Below are 14,695 nucleotides of genomic sequence, written 5' to 3'. Positions count from 1 at the left end.
ACTGGAATAACTGAAATGCCGACGGTTTTATTTGAAAGATTTATTTGCTGTAATTCTGTTAAATAAACAAGAGACCAAATTGAAAACCACAGGCTGTTATCAATTTTGTAAATCTCACAGAGTTTTGGTAGTGACAACAGCAATTCATTTAGACCAATAAACCAATTCATTATCCAAGTCTCTTTCCAGAAAAAAAAAGGTAAAGAATTAAGACAAACCAATGATGGAAATGTTGGACTGATGCACAGAGAGTGGTGGTCTGTGGAGCCAGAGATGTCAGATAAAAAGCAGAAGTGAGGGATGATTTTAAAAATGGCCGCAGTGTCATTGTGAATCAGAAGAAGAATCTTTGACGTCTGTGCTTTCTGTCGCTTCGCTGACTTCACTCAGCTCTTTGCTCTCTCCTCCGCTGTCTCTCTCGCTTTCTCTCTCCTGGTCGCCGGACCCCGACGGGCTCTGGCCAGACGGTGCCTCTTGACCTGATGCGCGCACTCCAGGTTTCCTCAGCTGTGGGATGAAAAGGAAGAAAAGGAAGAAAAGGATCAGGATCGGCTCATCTGAGACATGCGTTTTAACGTGTCTCCTGGGGTAACAACAGAGCTGCAGCCACGGTGAATAAACGTAGAGAATAAAGTCACCTCATCAGCCATGTGGGCCAGGTCTCTCTTCATGGCATAGGCATCCTCCCCATCTGCATAGTATTTAGGCTCTACTTCACTAATCCTGTGAAGAAACAACATCATTATTAACTAAGATAATGGCGCTGACGTGCAGTGTTTCACATCACCCACAATGATTTCAGCAACACTGGCACGGCTTGTTTTGCTGGACAATAAATCGGTACAGATTCTGAACGAAAACCTCACATTTTATGTAAATTGTGCCCGCCAGCTTTGAAAGAATAAATCCAAATGTCACCAGTATCTAAATGTAAAAATCACGAGGCAACACTCTTGGCTATTAAGCGTAATCTCTGTCTGTGATTCTACAGTACAGCAGATTACTTAGCTTGGGAATTAATGAACTCGTTCTTCTGAACTTGAGTTAAAAGAGAAGTGGGAACTTGCACAACCCTGCAACAATTTTACACAAATCTTTTAGGTGCAGACAGACCTGTGAACAGAGACGCACCAGCACTGGAATTTGACAATAACAACATTGACAGACAGGAAAATACAGAAAATGAATCCTTTAAACTATTTGTTTTTTTGTAAAAAAAAAAAAAAGAACTGATTAAGATACGATTTGACTGACAAGGACATTTGTATTTAAACGTGTGACTACACTTTGGTGAAGTGTTAAGAGCAACACTTTTTTTTTTTTTAAGTGAATCGAAACGTTTAAACAAACTCGGTGTGAGCTGCTGATCTGGAACTGTTAGGCGAAAAAGATCTATACTGAGAACGTTGAAACATGGAGAAAAAAGTGCTTTCAAATAAAGATTTTAAGCGCATGCATGTTTTGCTGTTACGCGTGCAATGCTTCGTGTTACTCGTCGGCTGATGTATTCAGAAACACACAGTGATACCTGCTCTGTTTGTATATTTGATGATAAGCAGTTGATTTAGTGGCCTTACTCGTGACCTCTCTGTTTTAGTGAAAGTCTGAGCTGCGGCCTCAACACCAACCACCAAGAGTATTTACAATGAATCACACTAACAAGCTGAAACGATGCTGGCACAGAAGCAGACTTACTGGAATTTGAGTGTGTTCGAGTACAGGTGCAGGGCCGCTCGGTTGCTGCAATGTGGAGGAGAAAACACAGGTCAGCCTCTTGAAAAGACACGATCTACAGAAAACAAAGCTAAACCAAGCTCGCTACAAGCCAACAGTGCGCAGTACCTTTTACGAACATGCAGCGAGACATATTTAGCATTGAAGTTTTCTATCATGGCACGGCTGGCCTGGTCCATCAGCTTCTGAGCCAGACCAAGACGCCTGTGCGACCTCTTCACTGCCTGGAAGACAGAGAACAGGGTTTTAATGCCCCAGAGAGGCCAGGAAAATAAACAACCTGTAATATAAATAACTAGGAAATAGGAGATGTCTCTTGTTCCAACTCACCAGGGACGTGATATGACCATGGGGTACATCATCTGGATCCTCCTCCCTGAAAATAATTAGTCACTAAGAATGATTTGGGAAACATTACACATCACCGGCTTTGTTCAGGTTAAAAACATGGACACAGATACTCACATCTTTGCCAACACGTATCCCACAATTTTTCCATTTTCATCCTCCGCAATGTAAGAGAGCTGAAACGATGAGAACAGAGTGTGAGCATTGTCAAAGGACAGGAGAGGAGCCATTAGCAGAGGCAGGGTGAGATGGGAACCAGCACTGTCAATCACCTGAGGCCAGGACAGCCCATGATAGAAATAGTATTTCATCTGGTAGTTCTCTGGTAGACACAGCAGGTTACAGTGCTGCATGTTCATGAGGTCCTCCGGCTGAAAGAGTGAAAATAAACGTGATAACGATGAATGACACGATGTAAAACCACTGATCAGTGATATCTGGTCAGCTAAAGTGTAGGCTACAGGCACTAACGTTAGCTTAGCTACCAGTGGAAGCAGCGTGGCTGTCGAGATGATTTTAGCATACTTACTCTAGCGTTTCGTATGTTCATTTTGTTAGCTGTCTTCTTATCGAGTTTGTGGAAATTGAAAATTATTTATACTACGCCGATCGAACAATTCATAATAGTTACACTGCAGGTTTTAAGGACCTTGTTTCGCTAGCTAGCTAAGTCGACCTGCTAGCAAGGAAGGGAAGGGGGAAGGAGCGTGCGACAATAACGACATTCATTTCCGGTCACAGCGTGCTGGGACTTCACAATAAAAGTAGCAAATACGGAATCTGGCACGCAAACCATCCAAAAGTAGCTTTTATTTTGAAGAATACATCCACATATAACTAATAAAACTTTTCTTATTTGACTCCACTACAACTATCTTGTCTATTTTAGTTTGCAGTTCATTTTCATGTTTGGATAAGATTTACATGTAAGCGTATAATGACATTATAAAATAAAATGCATTTAAACAGTACATTACCAAACCACTTAACAATAAAAATAAGCTATCAAACACTTCTCATAAACTCTCAAGTCATTAAGTCCATTTCCGTTCCAGCCTCAAAACGTTTTGCAGTATTTTATATATAAAAAAATGGAATAGATTTGAGAATAAAAAAGAATAAAAGAGTAAAATTTTTCTTCAGCGAATATCATTGTTGCAACACTTGTTTTTCAAGAGCAATCCCCTGTTGGAGTTCGCCATTATTCATGATGTTGTTTTGTACCCTTGATATATTTTACTCTTACAGTTTTTCTTCTATTACCTTATTCTATTTTGAATCTTGCCCTGCAGCAGTAACACATTTCCCCACATGGGTCAGTAAAGTCTCATCTCATTTTATCTTATCTGATCTTGCATGGCCCATTTAGAACATCTTAAAAACTAAATTACCCACAGAACAACAGACTATGAGTATCTCAAACTGTTCAGGGGAGGCCACTGTTCAGATACACGCTGTGCATGGGGCAAAAGAAGCCTAACAAAAATTTTTTTGTCAAGTTAATCTGAGTTACTTTGTTTTAGGGATAAGTCCAAGTGGAGTCTCAGATCAAGTCCAAGTTAGTCAGTTATACAAGCTTTTTATTATTATTATTATTATTATTATAAGTTATTATTTCTCTATTCTCATCGATAAGTTGTTGTTCTGCTTTAAATTGTAACAAATAATCTGACCACACAATAGAAATGGGGATTTTTTTTCACCTATTATTTGCCATATAGTTTACATATGTTGGTGGATCATTTCAAATGATTGTCCTCAATTATCTCTTATATTTTTAGTTACACTGAACACTTCCTGTCCCACATCGTACCAGGCCAGATACCTCAGACCCTCACAGTATAGGACTCAGCTACTTCAGGTAACTTTCCAGCATCCAATCAGAGGTGCAACATGCAAATCGAGCAGGTGTCACTAGGGGAGGGAGTGGAGAGGAAACGGATTTTTTGTTTGAATAACACCCGTGTGCCAGGCAGTGTCTTCAACATTTTAGAGGGATAATGCCCTGAACGTGTCTTTATTTAAAAGAAAGAGAAAAGGAGAATAAAGAAAAGCTCCATCCAGAGGAAGATGAACTTTCACCTAAGGACTCTGGTGCGCTGTTGGTGAAGGCGAGATCACGGTGCTGTTTCTCGGGGATGTAAACACTGTGGGTGTACAATGTAATCAGGGAAGTGGTGTTTTTTTTTTGGGAAGCTGCGACCGAAAGCGCCTTTCCACATGGAGACCGACCTGAGGCTGGAGTCAAGTTTGTGGGTCGGGAACAGGAGACACCGGGCGGTGCTGACGGGCTGGCATTTCAAGTGGACCGAGGTGGACAAGAAGAACCGAGACAGCAAAACAGGTGGGTGCACTGTCTCTCAAACACCAGCCCGCGTAATAGCGCGATATAGAAACTATACTTGAACGAACATTCTCACTGTCACAACTTTTCCTGATTGTATCGTTCACTTATCTTGTGAGCATGTTTCAAAACAACAAATGATAAAATAAACCAATACATGCACACGCACGGAAATGTTTTGCCGAGTAACACCTGTTGAAACCACAGTCTATTTCCTATTCGCACTGGGAACCGTAGTGATAATAACCAAGCACTTTATATTTCAGTAGGCAAGGAAACACCGGACAAACAAAACAGCATCCATGACATCCATACGTGTCATTTTTGGGCCATTACAGGGAGGGCGTGCTTCAATTAAGTCCCTGAGTGCACGCAGAAAACGTGAAGAACGAGTTTAACAGCACACTCGTGAGAGGGTTTACTGAAAATACAGGCTACGGAAAAACACGCACACACGCACCTCCATGCATAAGAGTGATATAAGGGTTGTCCATTATATTTTTGCGTCAGCGCCAAAATGCCTCCGATGCTTTTCTTTGCCTCTCCCACAAAGAAAAGGGAGACAGAAATATGTGAAGTGATTCTTAGGGACAACACCCACTTTTTGAAAAGGTGTCAAAAATCAGTTTATTCTGAGTTCTCTTACACAGCTAATAGTGCTGACAGTGACCCTGCTCCTTTAAGGTGTGCCAGTAGGCCAGCATGTACAACAGGCACACTTTATTGTTCAGCAGCAGACATTTTGGCAGGTGTCCCTGTTAACAGTGGCTCTGTTCAGCATATATAATACCAGCTCCTTGAGACTGAACATGCTGCCACTTATCAAATTGTCTTGGAACAACTAAGTGGCACCTGGTTGAATATTCTGTTTATTGTACACAAAGATGCTTGTCCACTGAGGTTTTCGCTGTTGAATAAAGTTTCAGTGCCCGTGGCGGAGGTGGTTGGGGTGGAGGAGGGTCGAGTGGAGATCTTGCCCCAGAAGTCAGTTGAGGACACGGACAAAGATTTCACAGGTGAGCTCTCTTGGGGGGGGGGGGGGGGGGGACTCTCAAGTATCACACACCCGGGGCCACTGTCAATGCTTAGTTAAATAATAACACGGCCTGAATCATTGCCCGTCTTATGCCGCTGAGACCAGAGTGTGAATAATTTACATGCAAGTTCGCTGCACAGTAGCTTTATAATTTGGTCTGAGGTGGGCTGGCACTTCCCGTCACTGCAGCAGTTGAAGTTTTGGTTTTACTGCATGGTTTCATTTACTTATCTTCAAACCACCTGCAGTTTTCTACGTGAAGCGTAGCAGCAGTGGTGGCACCTACGGGTTGCTATGGAGACTGGGCCGGACCCAGTTCAGCTGCCCCAGTCGTGTCCTCAGAGACCAGTGGACGCAACACCTAAGGACGGCCGTCAAAACGCATAGTAAGGATGGACAGCTAACATTACAGCTGTGATATCTCTCTTAATGTTCAATCATTTTTAAATCCTCCCTCAGGAGTTTCACAGACTCACTAATTTGTAATATTCCAATTGTATTTTTCAGGTCCTGTACGCCCTCATAGACTGTTGGTGTTCATCAATCCATTTGGTGGAAAGAAGAGAGGAAGACAGATCTATCATTCTCTGGTTGCGCCTCTATTCGAGCTGGCTGGTATCAGCTCTCATGTCATAGGTAAAAATGGTTCATTTTGTAAAAATGATCAACAAAACCAGATTTCCAGTGGGCATATAATATAATCATTGGTATTTATTGTTTAGTGACGGAGCGGGCCGACCAGGCCAGAGACCACCTCCTGAAGAAAGACCTGACAGGCTTTGACGGGTAAACTCTACGAGCACCACGGGCTAAGTCCTGTGGTGAGAGAGCATTATGACAGCTTAAGCTTGCTGGGAGGTGCTTTCATAACAGAAAGGTTTTTGTGTTTGTTTATAACAGTGTGGTGTGTGTGGGCGGGGATGGCATGTTCAGCGAAATACTTCACGGCTTGATTGGGCGGACACAACAAGAGGCAGGCCTTTGTGAGCACGATCCCACTGTCGCCCTGCAGCCTTGTCCACTTCATATCGGCATCATCCCCGCAGGTTGCCAGCGTTAATTATTCATAAACTGATGGTGTTAGATTTAGAGCTGTCACACACGCATCCTGATGCACTGTATCTGTTGTAGGTTCCACAGACTGTGTGTGTTATGCCACGGTGGGAGTCATTGACCCTGTTACCTCAGCTTTGCACATTATCATTGGTGAGGATTCATTATTATAAAACCCTTTTAATCAATGACCGTGTGTTGAATCAAAACCACTTCCTACTTTGACCTCCATATTACTGCTTGTATAATCTTTCTGATTTCCCACAATGCCTTGCAGGAGACTCCCAGCCTTTGGATGTTTGCTCAGTTCATCATGCCTCTGCTCTGGTGCGCTACTCTGTGTCTCTGTTGGGCTACGGCTTCTATGGTGACGTACTTGCTGAGAGTGAAAAACACCGCTGGATGGGCCCTCTCAGATACGACTACTCAGGTGTGGACTGATGACTCATCTGTGGAACAGAAGTGACATTACACGCAGTGTAGATTATCTATATTTATTTTAAGCGTAAGATTACTGAGACTGTCGCCCACAACTGTACGATCAAGATGAAAGGGCTTGGTGTGTTATGAAAAAAATTTATCTACAAACCCACTGTTGCTTTTTTTAAGTATGCATCTGGTGCAGTTTTTAGCTAACCATAGTTGCTCTCCTTTTTCTAGGCACGGTGGTGTACCTGAGCAACAGAAGCTACACAGGCGTCGTTCATTATCTACCAGCAGACCCACTGCTTTCCAGCCCCAGAGATAAAACCCGCTGCCTCTCAGGGTAAAACACAAACTACTCACAGATAATTACATAAAGACGGATTTATACGTGGCAAAATGAAAAGAAAGTATACACACTGGATTATTTTCTTGTTTGTGTTTTAACACCATAAAAATTGCAAATAGCACAGGAGCTCTGTCATTTCCCAAGAAGAGTATTTGCTCTGTGCAGGTTATTTCTGCTGCACATTTCCTCCATCACAGAGGTGAATTTAACCATTATTTGAGGGTCACTGTGCACTAACTTTGTGATTCATGTGACTCAAACATCAGAGGTGAACCTACTTTCAAACAAGCACACACCATTAAAGAAGTAATGGCCAAGAAAATATGGCAGATTCTACAAGTTCATTTTAACAGTTGAACTTTGAGGTTTTATGAGTTTAAATAACTAATCTTACTCCTCAGGCTTTGTGTGAGTCCTAATCTAAGTAATCTGAGATTTGGGCTGATTTGAAATTTAAACGTTTTAATTAGAAAGAAGAGAAAGTGCCCATGTGGGCGGCATCATTATTATTCAAACAGTAGTGAAATGTTTCAAAGTCGCTGCTTGAGACTCTGTAACTGCTACCACCCTCAGCGGGGACTCGGGGTGTTGGGTGCTCCTTAAGGAGCGTAGGAGCCTTCGGCAAGAGGAACTTGATCTAGATGAAAGATGAGCCCTGGTCTCCCGTCAAAGTGTGCGGAGACAAAAGTCTTTGTCTGAGGCCGGTGCTTCTGGCTGTCAGCAAATGGTTTATAATGCTCTTATGACTGGATGTCAAGGTCGAGGAGCTTGTTATTTCACAGACGTCCAGGAGTGTGAAACTCGTTGTGTGTGTGTGCCTGTGTGTTTAGGTGCAGTGTGTGCTCCAGAAGCACAGAAAGGCTTTTCTCACACTCTTCAGATTCTGGCTCTCTGTACAGCTCCCACCTCAGCCAGTCCAGCACTGACTCAGAAGGTAACAACACACATACACAGAAAACTAGTGTTTTTGTTTTGCATGTTGTACCCCATTTAGCACAAATCTTGTACACTTAAAATCACACTCAGAAAATTGCTCAAATCTTCTTGTTTTTCAAAATTTCACAAGAAAAGAAACTGACATATTGTAAACTCTGGCGCACTATGGACCCATACTTGAGATCCACTGCGCTCTTTTGCAACAATGGAAGTACAGAATTTTGTTTAAATGCAGCATCATCTTTCTCTTTCTTTGTCTCTTCAGGTGAGTGGGTGAGAGTGGAAGGCAGGTTCAGGTGTGTCTCAATCACTTGTATGTCCAGCTCATGTGCCAGGAGTCCTCTGGGCCTCTCTCCCTCGGCTCACCTGGCGGACGGCACAGGGGACCTCATCCTAGTGTGGGACTCTCACCCACTGGCCTTCCTCAAGTTCCTCCACAGGCACACAAGCACACAGGATCAGGTATGGGAATTAATTTCACAAAAACAGCGCTCGCCTTAAAAAGCTTACAAACTATATGACCCGGTCGGCCTTCTGCTTCTTCTTAGTTTGACCTGCCGTTTGTGGAGGTGCATCGCGTGAAGGCAGTGCGTTTCTCTCTGCCAGAAATGCGCGAGGAGGAGGGACACGAGGAAGTCGGAGGGCCGAGCGGTGGGATGGATGAAGAAGATGGAGCGTATGTGGACACTGTGAGCAGAAGCGGATCTCAGCAGCATCTAGCAGAGAGAGCCACAGGGCGGGGAATGACAAGCGAGCAGAAAGTGGCCATGCCCTTCCTGTGTGGTCTGTGCTGCAAAAAAGCTCCCGCCGTGTCAGTGTGGAACTGTGATGGAGAAATTCTGACTTTCACTGACATTCAGTGCAAGTAAGAGAGTTCAAGCCAAGATGCATTTTTATTAATTGCGTATTCAGATCATTCACCTCTGTCAGACACAAACCAAACATACTATTTTATATCCAAAAAACAAGCTGAAACAAGGGGAGCTGGGGTCTCTTGAAGACGGTTCACCTCTCATGCAAGTTTCTTTTTTTAGTTCTGAACATGGATGAGTGGTAAAACTCTACAAGTTCGTTTGCCTTTGTTTCAGCTTGGATTGCTTTATTACTGAGAACCTTCACAGACGACACTATTTTATATTTGGTACCTGCACTGCTTTTTAACGTGTAATGTTTTTCCTCTCAGGATTCACGGACAGTTGGTGCGTCTGTATGCCCGAGGTATCGAGGACCAAGCAACCATACTCAGCAGCAGCCAGGAGTTGAATGAGTGTTGAAGGAGCTGCATCCTGCACAAATAGTCTTAACTACATTTTGGATAATGAAGAGTTAAAAATAGACTGTTTGCATGGTTAGGCTCATTCATGAGTTGAGTAAAAGCAAAGCTAGCCCTGCAGCCATAGCCAAAGACTTCCTGTTATTTATACATTTTCTCAATGCAATAGAAAAAGACTCTATCTATTTATTCTTAAATGTGTTTTTGACAAACTCTTCTCTTTTCTAAACTGTAAACTTGAACCTGTACTCAAGAATTTTCTTCTCAGACTGGTTTAACCTGATATAAGAAACCGGGTTTTGTTTTGTATTTGTCTGTAAATTTTATTCATGTCCGTTTGAACTTCCAGAGAATAAAACCATGGCAGATGCCATCACACGTTAAAAGGCAAAAATCATCTTCATGTGGAAAATAATTACCTTGATTATGCTTCATTGTTGTCAACATCGGTTCTTGTCGTGCAAGAACAGCCATGTAGTAGGAACATTTCGTAGTCTGAACTAGATTATAAATCAAGAATGTGTTCATAACTTTCAGTGTCAACACAACTTCCCGTAAAAATAAAATATTGCATGACACAAGGAAGTGGGGAAAAGAAGGAGGGTACAATTGTTTAAACACATGTTCGACCTTCCTGCGTTTCCCACAGTCCTCCGAGCTCTGGACCTTTATCGGTCAGGGTGTGCAAGAAATTGTGTGTTTGTGATTCCAGTTAGGCCACAGACCTGGTAGGGACAAAGAGACAAGACATCAGTCTGGTGCAGGTAGTGGGTATGGAAATCAATGTGGTAATGTTAAAACTGAATGAACTGAGATGAACTGATTGTGAGGAGGGATTAGCAGCAGTTATTTACAGGTTTGATTTGAATGCAGCTTAAAACACCTACCTGGAAGTTTTTCTTACCTGAAGTATGAGATTTAAACGTGTCTCCTTTAACGGTTCTAAATCAACCAGACCAACAAGTCCTCCTGGTATAACTACTACCTGATGTATGAAGTAAAGCAACTACCACAGCAGCATAACAATGTAGTTCAGTGTTGACTGTAAACTCAGGCCTGTTTATAGCAGAAAACTGGTTTACACGCATATGTAATATAGTGTTGTGTCTTTAAAATACTTTAAAGGTATGCAAGAAAGAGTGAATACAAAAGAATGATTCTTGATATATTTGGTAATAAATTTCAGATTTACACATTGAATCAAACTTACATTTCCACACTTATTCTTGTGTGATTAAGGATAAAAAAAATAGCGGTGGTATTTTGTGTACATGCAGACAAAATCAAACAGGCAGTGACTGCAGTAAACTTTATTATTCGTAAACGTCCTTACAGTGGCTGTAATATATTCACGAGCATGCAGGTTTGTGTGCATGTGAGTGACAGAAAGCATCAGGTTGTGTGGGGCTGCACCCACTTGTATGTTCCCTCATAGCGGAATCCCACCCGCTGCACAAGTTCGTCTGCTTCGTTTGGACCGCGACTACGGACACAACAAATACAGGAGGAAAGGCAATGATGAGTGAAGTATGACGCGCATCAGGCATTTATTTCCGTCTAATAAAGCTGATTTTACCTTCCATATGTGTAAGGGATGGGGCGTGTCTTCTCTCCCTCTATTTGGTGGAGGAGGGGGGTGAAGATCCTCCAGGCCTCCCGCAACTCATCGCTGAGAGAGAAGGAGCAGCAGTGAAAACAGCTTTACGACAAAATGTCTGTGAACCTTTTGGAAACTAGCAATTAGAGCTCTAGAAAGCTGTGAGAATTTGTGTAAATGTGGTTTAAGCTCATAAGGTGAGAAATGTGCACTACAGCAGAACTACAACAGTAAATTATACCACCAACCTGCGGACAAAGTGCATCTGATTTCCACAGAAGACATCCAGTATCAGTCTCTCATAAGCATCTGGGAGCTTCACATTCTACAAATAGATGGCAGCTGGTAAAGCTACATGCATACAGTACATACAAGCTTACATCTGTGAACTATACGGTGTCTTAATACAAGACAGGTAACACAGAAAACGTTATTTTGCATTAAATTTAGTTTCAGTTTCTGAATGATGGATTACAGTGAATACTTTGAGTTACATGAGCCCATAAGCACCTTGTATCTGCTCTTGTAAGTGAGGTCCAGCTCAGTCTCCTCTGGGCTGAAGTAAACTCCGGGCCTCTTGGTCATCATCTTCAGGTAAATGGCCTCGTCTGGCTGCACCCGCACCACCAACTCATTCCTCTGGCAGCGCTCGCCAAAGATGTCTCCTGGCACGTCCGTGAACTGCAGACGTACCTCTGCTTTCCGCTCATTCAGAGCTTTACCACAGCGCAGAATGAAAGGGACTCCTGATGGGTGGGTAACAGTCATGATGGATGAGAAGGGAGACAAAATGTAGACTAAGAAAGTGAGCAAGTGAGGAAAAAGTAAAAGCTGGAATGCAGCCTCACCATCCCATCTTTCGTTCTGCACATAGAGCACCGCAGTGGCAAAGGTTGGTGTGGTGGATCCCTTTGGTACAGTGGGGTCGTCGAGGTAACCCAGCTTGGAGTGGCCCTCCCCTTCAGGATCTCCGACGTACTGGCCAAGCACCACATCTGACCCTTTTACAGGAGCAATACACTTCAGCACCTTCACCTACAACACACGGAAAAATACAGAGAGGTGTAATTAGAATAAGCTGCTGATTTTGTCGTTGATGAAGATACACCCATACCGTCGTCCAGTCAATAGTGTTACCTTCTCATCCCTCACATCATCTGGACTGGTGGAAGCAGGTTTCTCCATTGCAACCAAACAGAGCATCTGGAGGAGATGGTTCTGCATGACATCCCTACATAACGAGAGAAGTTCAGTGCAAGTTTCCATTGGAGGAATTATTTTTCTGAATGTACCATCCCTCACCGAATGATACCAAAGTCATCAAAGTATCCTCCGCGGCCCTGAGTGCCGAAAGGCTCCTTAAAGGTGAGGACCACACAAGCCACACTGTTCCTGTTCCATATGGGTCCAAAAATACGATTTCCAAACCTGGTGGTGAGGGAAGAAATTGAGGGTAATGACTGCTTCTATAGTCAAGCAGGTTTAGCCCCGCAATATAGAGCTAAAAAATGTGTGTCAGCACCTGAGCACCATGAGATTCTGGACCATCTCTTTTCCCAAGTAGTGGTCTATGCGGTAGATTTGGTCCTCTGTGAACAGGGAGGAAAGGTGGGTCGACAGCTCCTGTGAGCTCTGGAGGTCACGACCAAAGGGCTTCTCAACAATCAGCCTGCTCCAGCCTCTGCCACAGACATAGATGATTAGAGTAATGTAATCAAACTGTATGCAAACTACTGTTTTAAGGGACTGAACTGATACTAACTTGTGACTCATGCAGTGGTTTCTGATGTTTGTGCTGACGTGGTGGTAGACACTGGGTGGCAGAGCCAGGTAGAAGAGGCGGTGGGCCTTGGCTCCCCCAGGCAGAGATGACAGATGACTGTTGAGCCGGTCAAAGGAGCTGCCGTCATCATACCTGCCGCTCAGGTAAGAGTTCTTACTGAAGAAGGTTGACAAACTCTCACTCTCTTCATCAGTGACCTGAGGGGAAGGAGGAACAATGGTTCCTGAAAACACACCCTGAACAAGCCATGATCTTGCCACAGATAAGCCAACAAGGAGCCTTAAACGCGATACCTTCATATGAGGAAGACATGCCGCTTTGATATCCTCAACACTCAGGTTAGACCGGGCAAACCCCACAAACAGTGTGTTGTCAGGGAGCAGGCCATCTCTGAATAACCACCTAAACAAGGGGCAGTCGGTCAAATCAGTAGTGCAGAACATTTAGGGCAAGGGTCAAATTCCTCATAATACAAGGTGACCAAACAACTTTAACTCACCATAAGGTTGGATAGATCTTCTTTTTAGCAAGATCTCCCTGTGAAAATGGCACAAATAAGAACAGATTTGAGAGAACGTGAAAAAAAAGAGTCAATAAAGAGTCCAAAGATTAAGCAAACTTTTAAAATAAGTGGTCACGGTGAAGCAGAGAGAGTGGAACTGTTGAGTAATATTAGATAAAACCTGACCAGAGATTTTCAAGGAAGTTGAAACACACACTCTTTGCAGGACTCTTAGTCCATAATAAGATTGCTGGTTACAACAAAATAAACTTTGACCCGCTTCTTTTGGTGCCGCACAAAGGTGTGCGGTAAATGCAGCACATTTCTGTCGGCTTTTATTCTCCGATTCCCACACTGCAGCAATTATTCACCCAGTGAATAGTTCTCCGGGTAAGGCTTTGTGTAAACTCTGCTGGGCCCCTCTCGCTGCAAACACTCATCTAGTACTGCTCTAATTTGGTGCAAACACAACTCTAACTTGCAGATGTGACCACAGCAAACAAGACATTAAAGGTGGTACTCACAGAAGCTCCCAAGATGATGAATATGTGTGTGTTGGAATGACTTGATGGCTCCTCTCCGTAGAGCTCCTTCCTGAGCTGTCCAAACACCTCAGAGCGAGTCAAGGGCTCTTTGCTCATCTTCTGGTCCATCTGCACTAAGCTTGTCCACTACTGTGACCACTCATTTGACTGTAGTTTCAGGACACACACACTCTATATATAGGGAAATTTCAGTTGTCATTCCTGCCTTGCAGAAAAACTCAGTGCTGTGGCTCTGTGCTGCCACCTGTTGTTGTAAAGATAAAAAAACCTCAAGTTTCAGCACTTCCATATGCGTAACTTCTGCTTTCCAGCCCCCACAGTCCAGCATAAATATGTGTAAGTCCATGTATAAATTCAAACTTTCACATTCCATCATATCAAGTCTGGCAACAAAGTCCATTCACTTTAACTTGTATTTTGGGGCTATTCAAAAGAATACTTCTTGGCAGGAATACTTGTCGTCTTTAAACCACTCCTTGTGTCAACGTTGCGCAAACACTGGGAGGCACCTCTGACAAAGAAAGTCTTAACGCTCTGCTGCAGAGACAGTTCTTATCAGCACATAACCCATAGCCTGATAGTTTTCTATAGCTGTAAAATGAGTCATGAATTTTTTTTCATATAGCATTGCCTCGCTGGAAGCTTAATGCTACTGTGGTTTTAAATACCAATGATTTATTTTGTGCAACATCAGCAATCACAGCAAAGAGTCTTGGTTAATAATTCCTTCAAGATACAGAGCTATTCGTAAATCAGTACCAGCTCTAACTGG

General features: G+C 43.1%; 3 protein-coding genes across 3 annotated transcripts; 1 reads left to right on the top strand and 2 right to left on the bottom strand.

Moving 5' to 3' along the window:
* Positions 1–10: 10 nt before the first annotated feature.
* On the bottom strand, positions 11–2,796 carry naa10 (N-alpha-acetyltransferase 10, NatA catalytic subuni). The gene is made up of 8 exons (XM_084554264.1): positions 2,612–2,796; positions 2,355–2,453; positions 2,200–2,258; positions 2,065–2,110; positions 1,843–1,958; positions 1,696–1,740; positions 639–723; positions 11–507 (listed from the first exon to the last, which is right to left on the bottom strand). Exons 1-8 carry the CDS (start codon positions 2,630–2,632, stop codon positions 325–327), a joined length of 654 nt encoding a protein of 217 aa, XP_084410390.1. The 5' UTR covers positions 2,633–2,796; the 3' UTR covers positions 11–324.
* A 969-nt stretch (positions 2,797–3,765) lies between these two features.
* LOC311494879 (ceramide kinase) lies at positions 3,766–9,992 on the top strand. Its single transcript, XM_084554141.1, has 13 exons — positions 3,766–4,426; positions 5,347–5,442; positions 5,711–5,848; positions 5,970–6,098; positions 6,185–6,248; positions 6,363–6,508; positions 6,594–6,668; positions 6,793–6,945; positions 7,176–7,281; positions 8,118–8,221; positions 8,489–8,685; positions 8,772–9,088; positions 9,407–9,992. The coding sequence occupies exons 1-13, from the start codon at positions 4,303–4,305 to the stop codon at positions 9,495–9,497; spliced, it is 1,740 nt and encodes a 579-aa protein (XP_084410267.1). The 5' UTR covers positions 3,766–4,302; the 3' UTR covers positions 9,498–9,992.
* Positions 9,993–10,077: 85 nt separating this feature from the next.
* LOC311494778 (glucose-6-phosphate 1-dehydrogenase-like) lies at positions 10,078–14,559 on the bottom strand. Its single transcript, XM_084554000.1, has 11 exons — positions 13,903–14,559; positions 13,376–13,413; positions 12,856–13,278; positions 12,616–12,774; positions 12,396–12,521; positions 12,231–12,324; positions 11,942–12,128; positions 11,604–11,839; positions 11,342–11,418; positions 11,073–11,165; positions 10,078–10,979 (listed from the first exon to the last, which is right to left on the bottom strand). The coding sequence occupies exons 1-11, from the start codon at positions 14,029–14,031 to the stop codon at positions 10,889–10,891; spliced, it is 1,653 nt and encodes a 550-aa protein (XP_084410126.1). The 5' UTR covers positions 14,032–14,559; the 3' UTR covers positions 10,078–10,888.
* Between the last annotated feature and the right edge of the window lie 136 nt (positions 14,560–14,695).

This window comes from Chelon labrosus (genome assembly GCF_963514085.1).
Source record: "Chelon labrosus genome assembly, chromosome: 10".
NCBI classification, from domain to species: domain Eukaryota; kingdom Metazoa; phylum Chordata; class Actinopteri; order Mugiliformes; family Mugilidae; genus Chelon; species Chelon labrosus.
This window is presented reverse-complemented; position numbering and strand designations above follow the sequence as displayed.

Coding starts and splice junctions, on each gene's coding strand:
- naa10 (XM_084554264.1), bottom strand. CDS start 2,632: ATGAACATACGAAACGCTAGA. Junction 2,454..2,611: donor TGAACATACGAAACGCTAGA/GTAAGTATGCTA, acceptor TCACTCTTTCAG/CCGGAGGACCTCATGAACAT. Junction 2,259..2,354: donor ATGGGCTGTCCTGGCCTCAG/GTGATTGACAGT, acceptor TCATCGTTTCAG/CTCTCTTACATTGCGGAGGA.
- LOC311494879 (XM_084554141.1), top strand. CDS start 4,303: ATGGAGACCGACCTGAGGCTGGAGTCAAGTTTGTGGGTCGGGAACAGG. Junction 4,427..5,346: donor GAACCGAGACAGCAAAACAG/GTGGGTGCACTG, acceptor TGTTGAATAAAG/TTTCAGTGCCCGTGGCGGAG. Junction 9,089..9,406: donor TTCACTGACATTCAGTGCAA/GTAAGAGAGTTC, acceptor TTTTCCTCTCAG/GATTCACGGACAGTTGGTGC.
- LOC311494778 (XM_084554000.1), bottom strand. CDS start 14,031: ATGGACCAGAAGATGAGCAAAGAGCCCTTGACTCGCTCTGAGGTGTTT. Junction 13,414..13,902: donor TCATCATCTTGGGAGCTTCT/GTGAGTACCACC, acceptor CCATTTTCACAG/GGAGATCTTGCTAAAAAGAA. Junction 11,419..11,603: donor CTTACAAGAGCAGATACAAG/GTGCTTATGGGC, acceptor ATCTATTTGTAG/AATGTGAAGCTCCCAGATGC.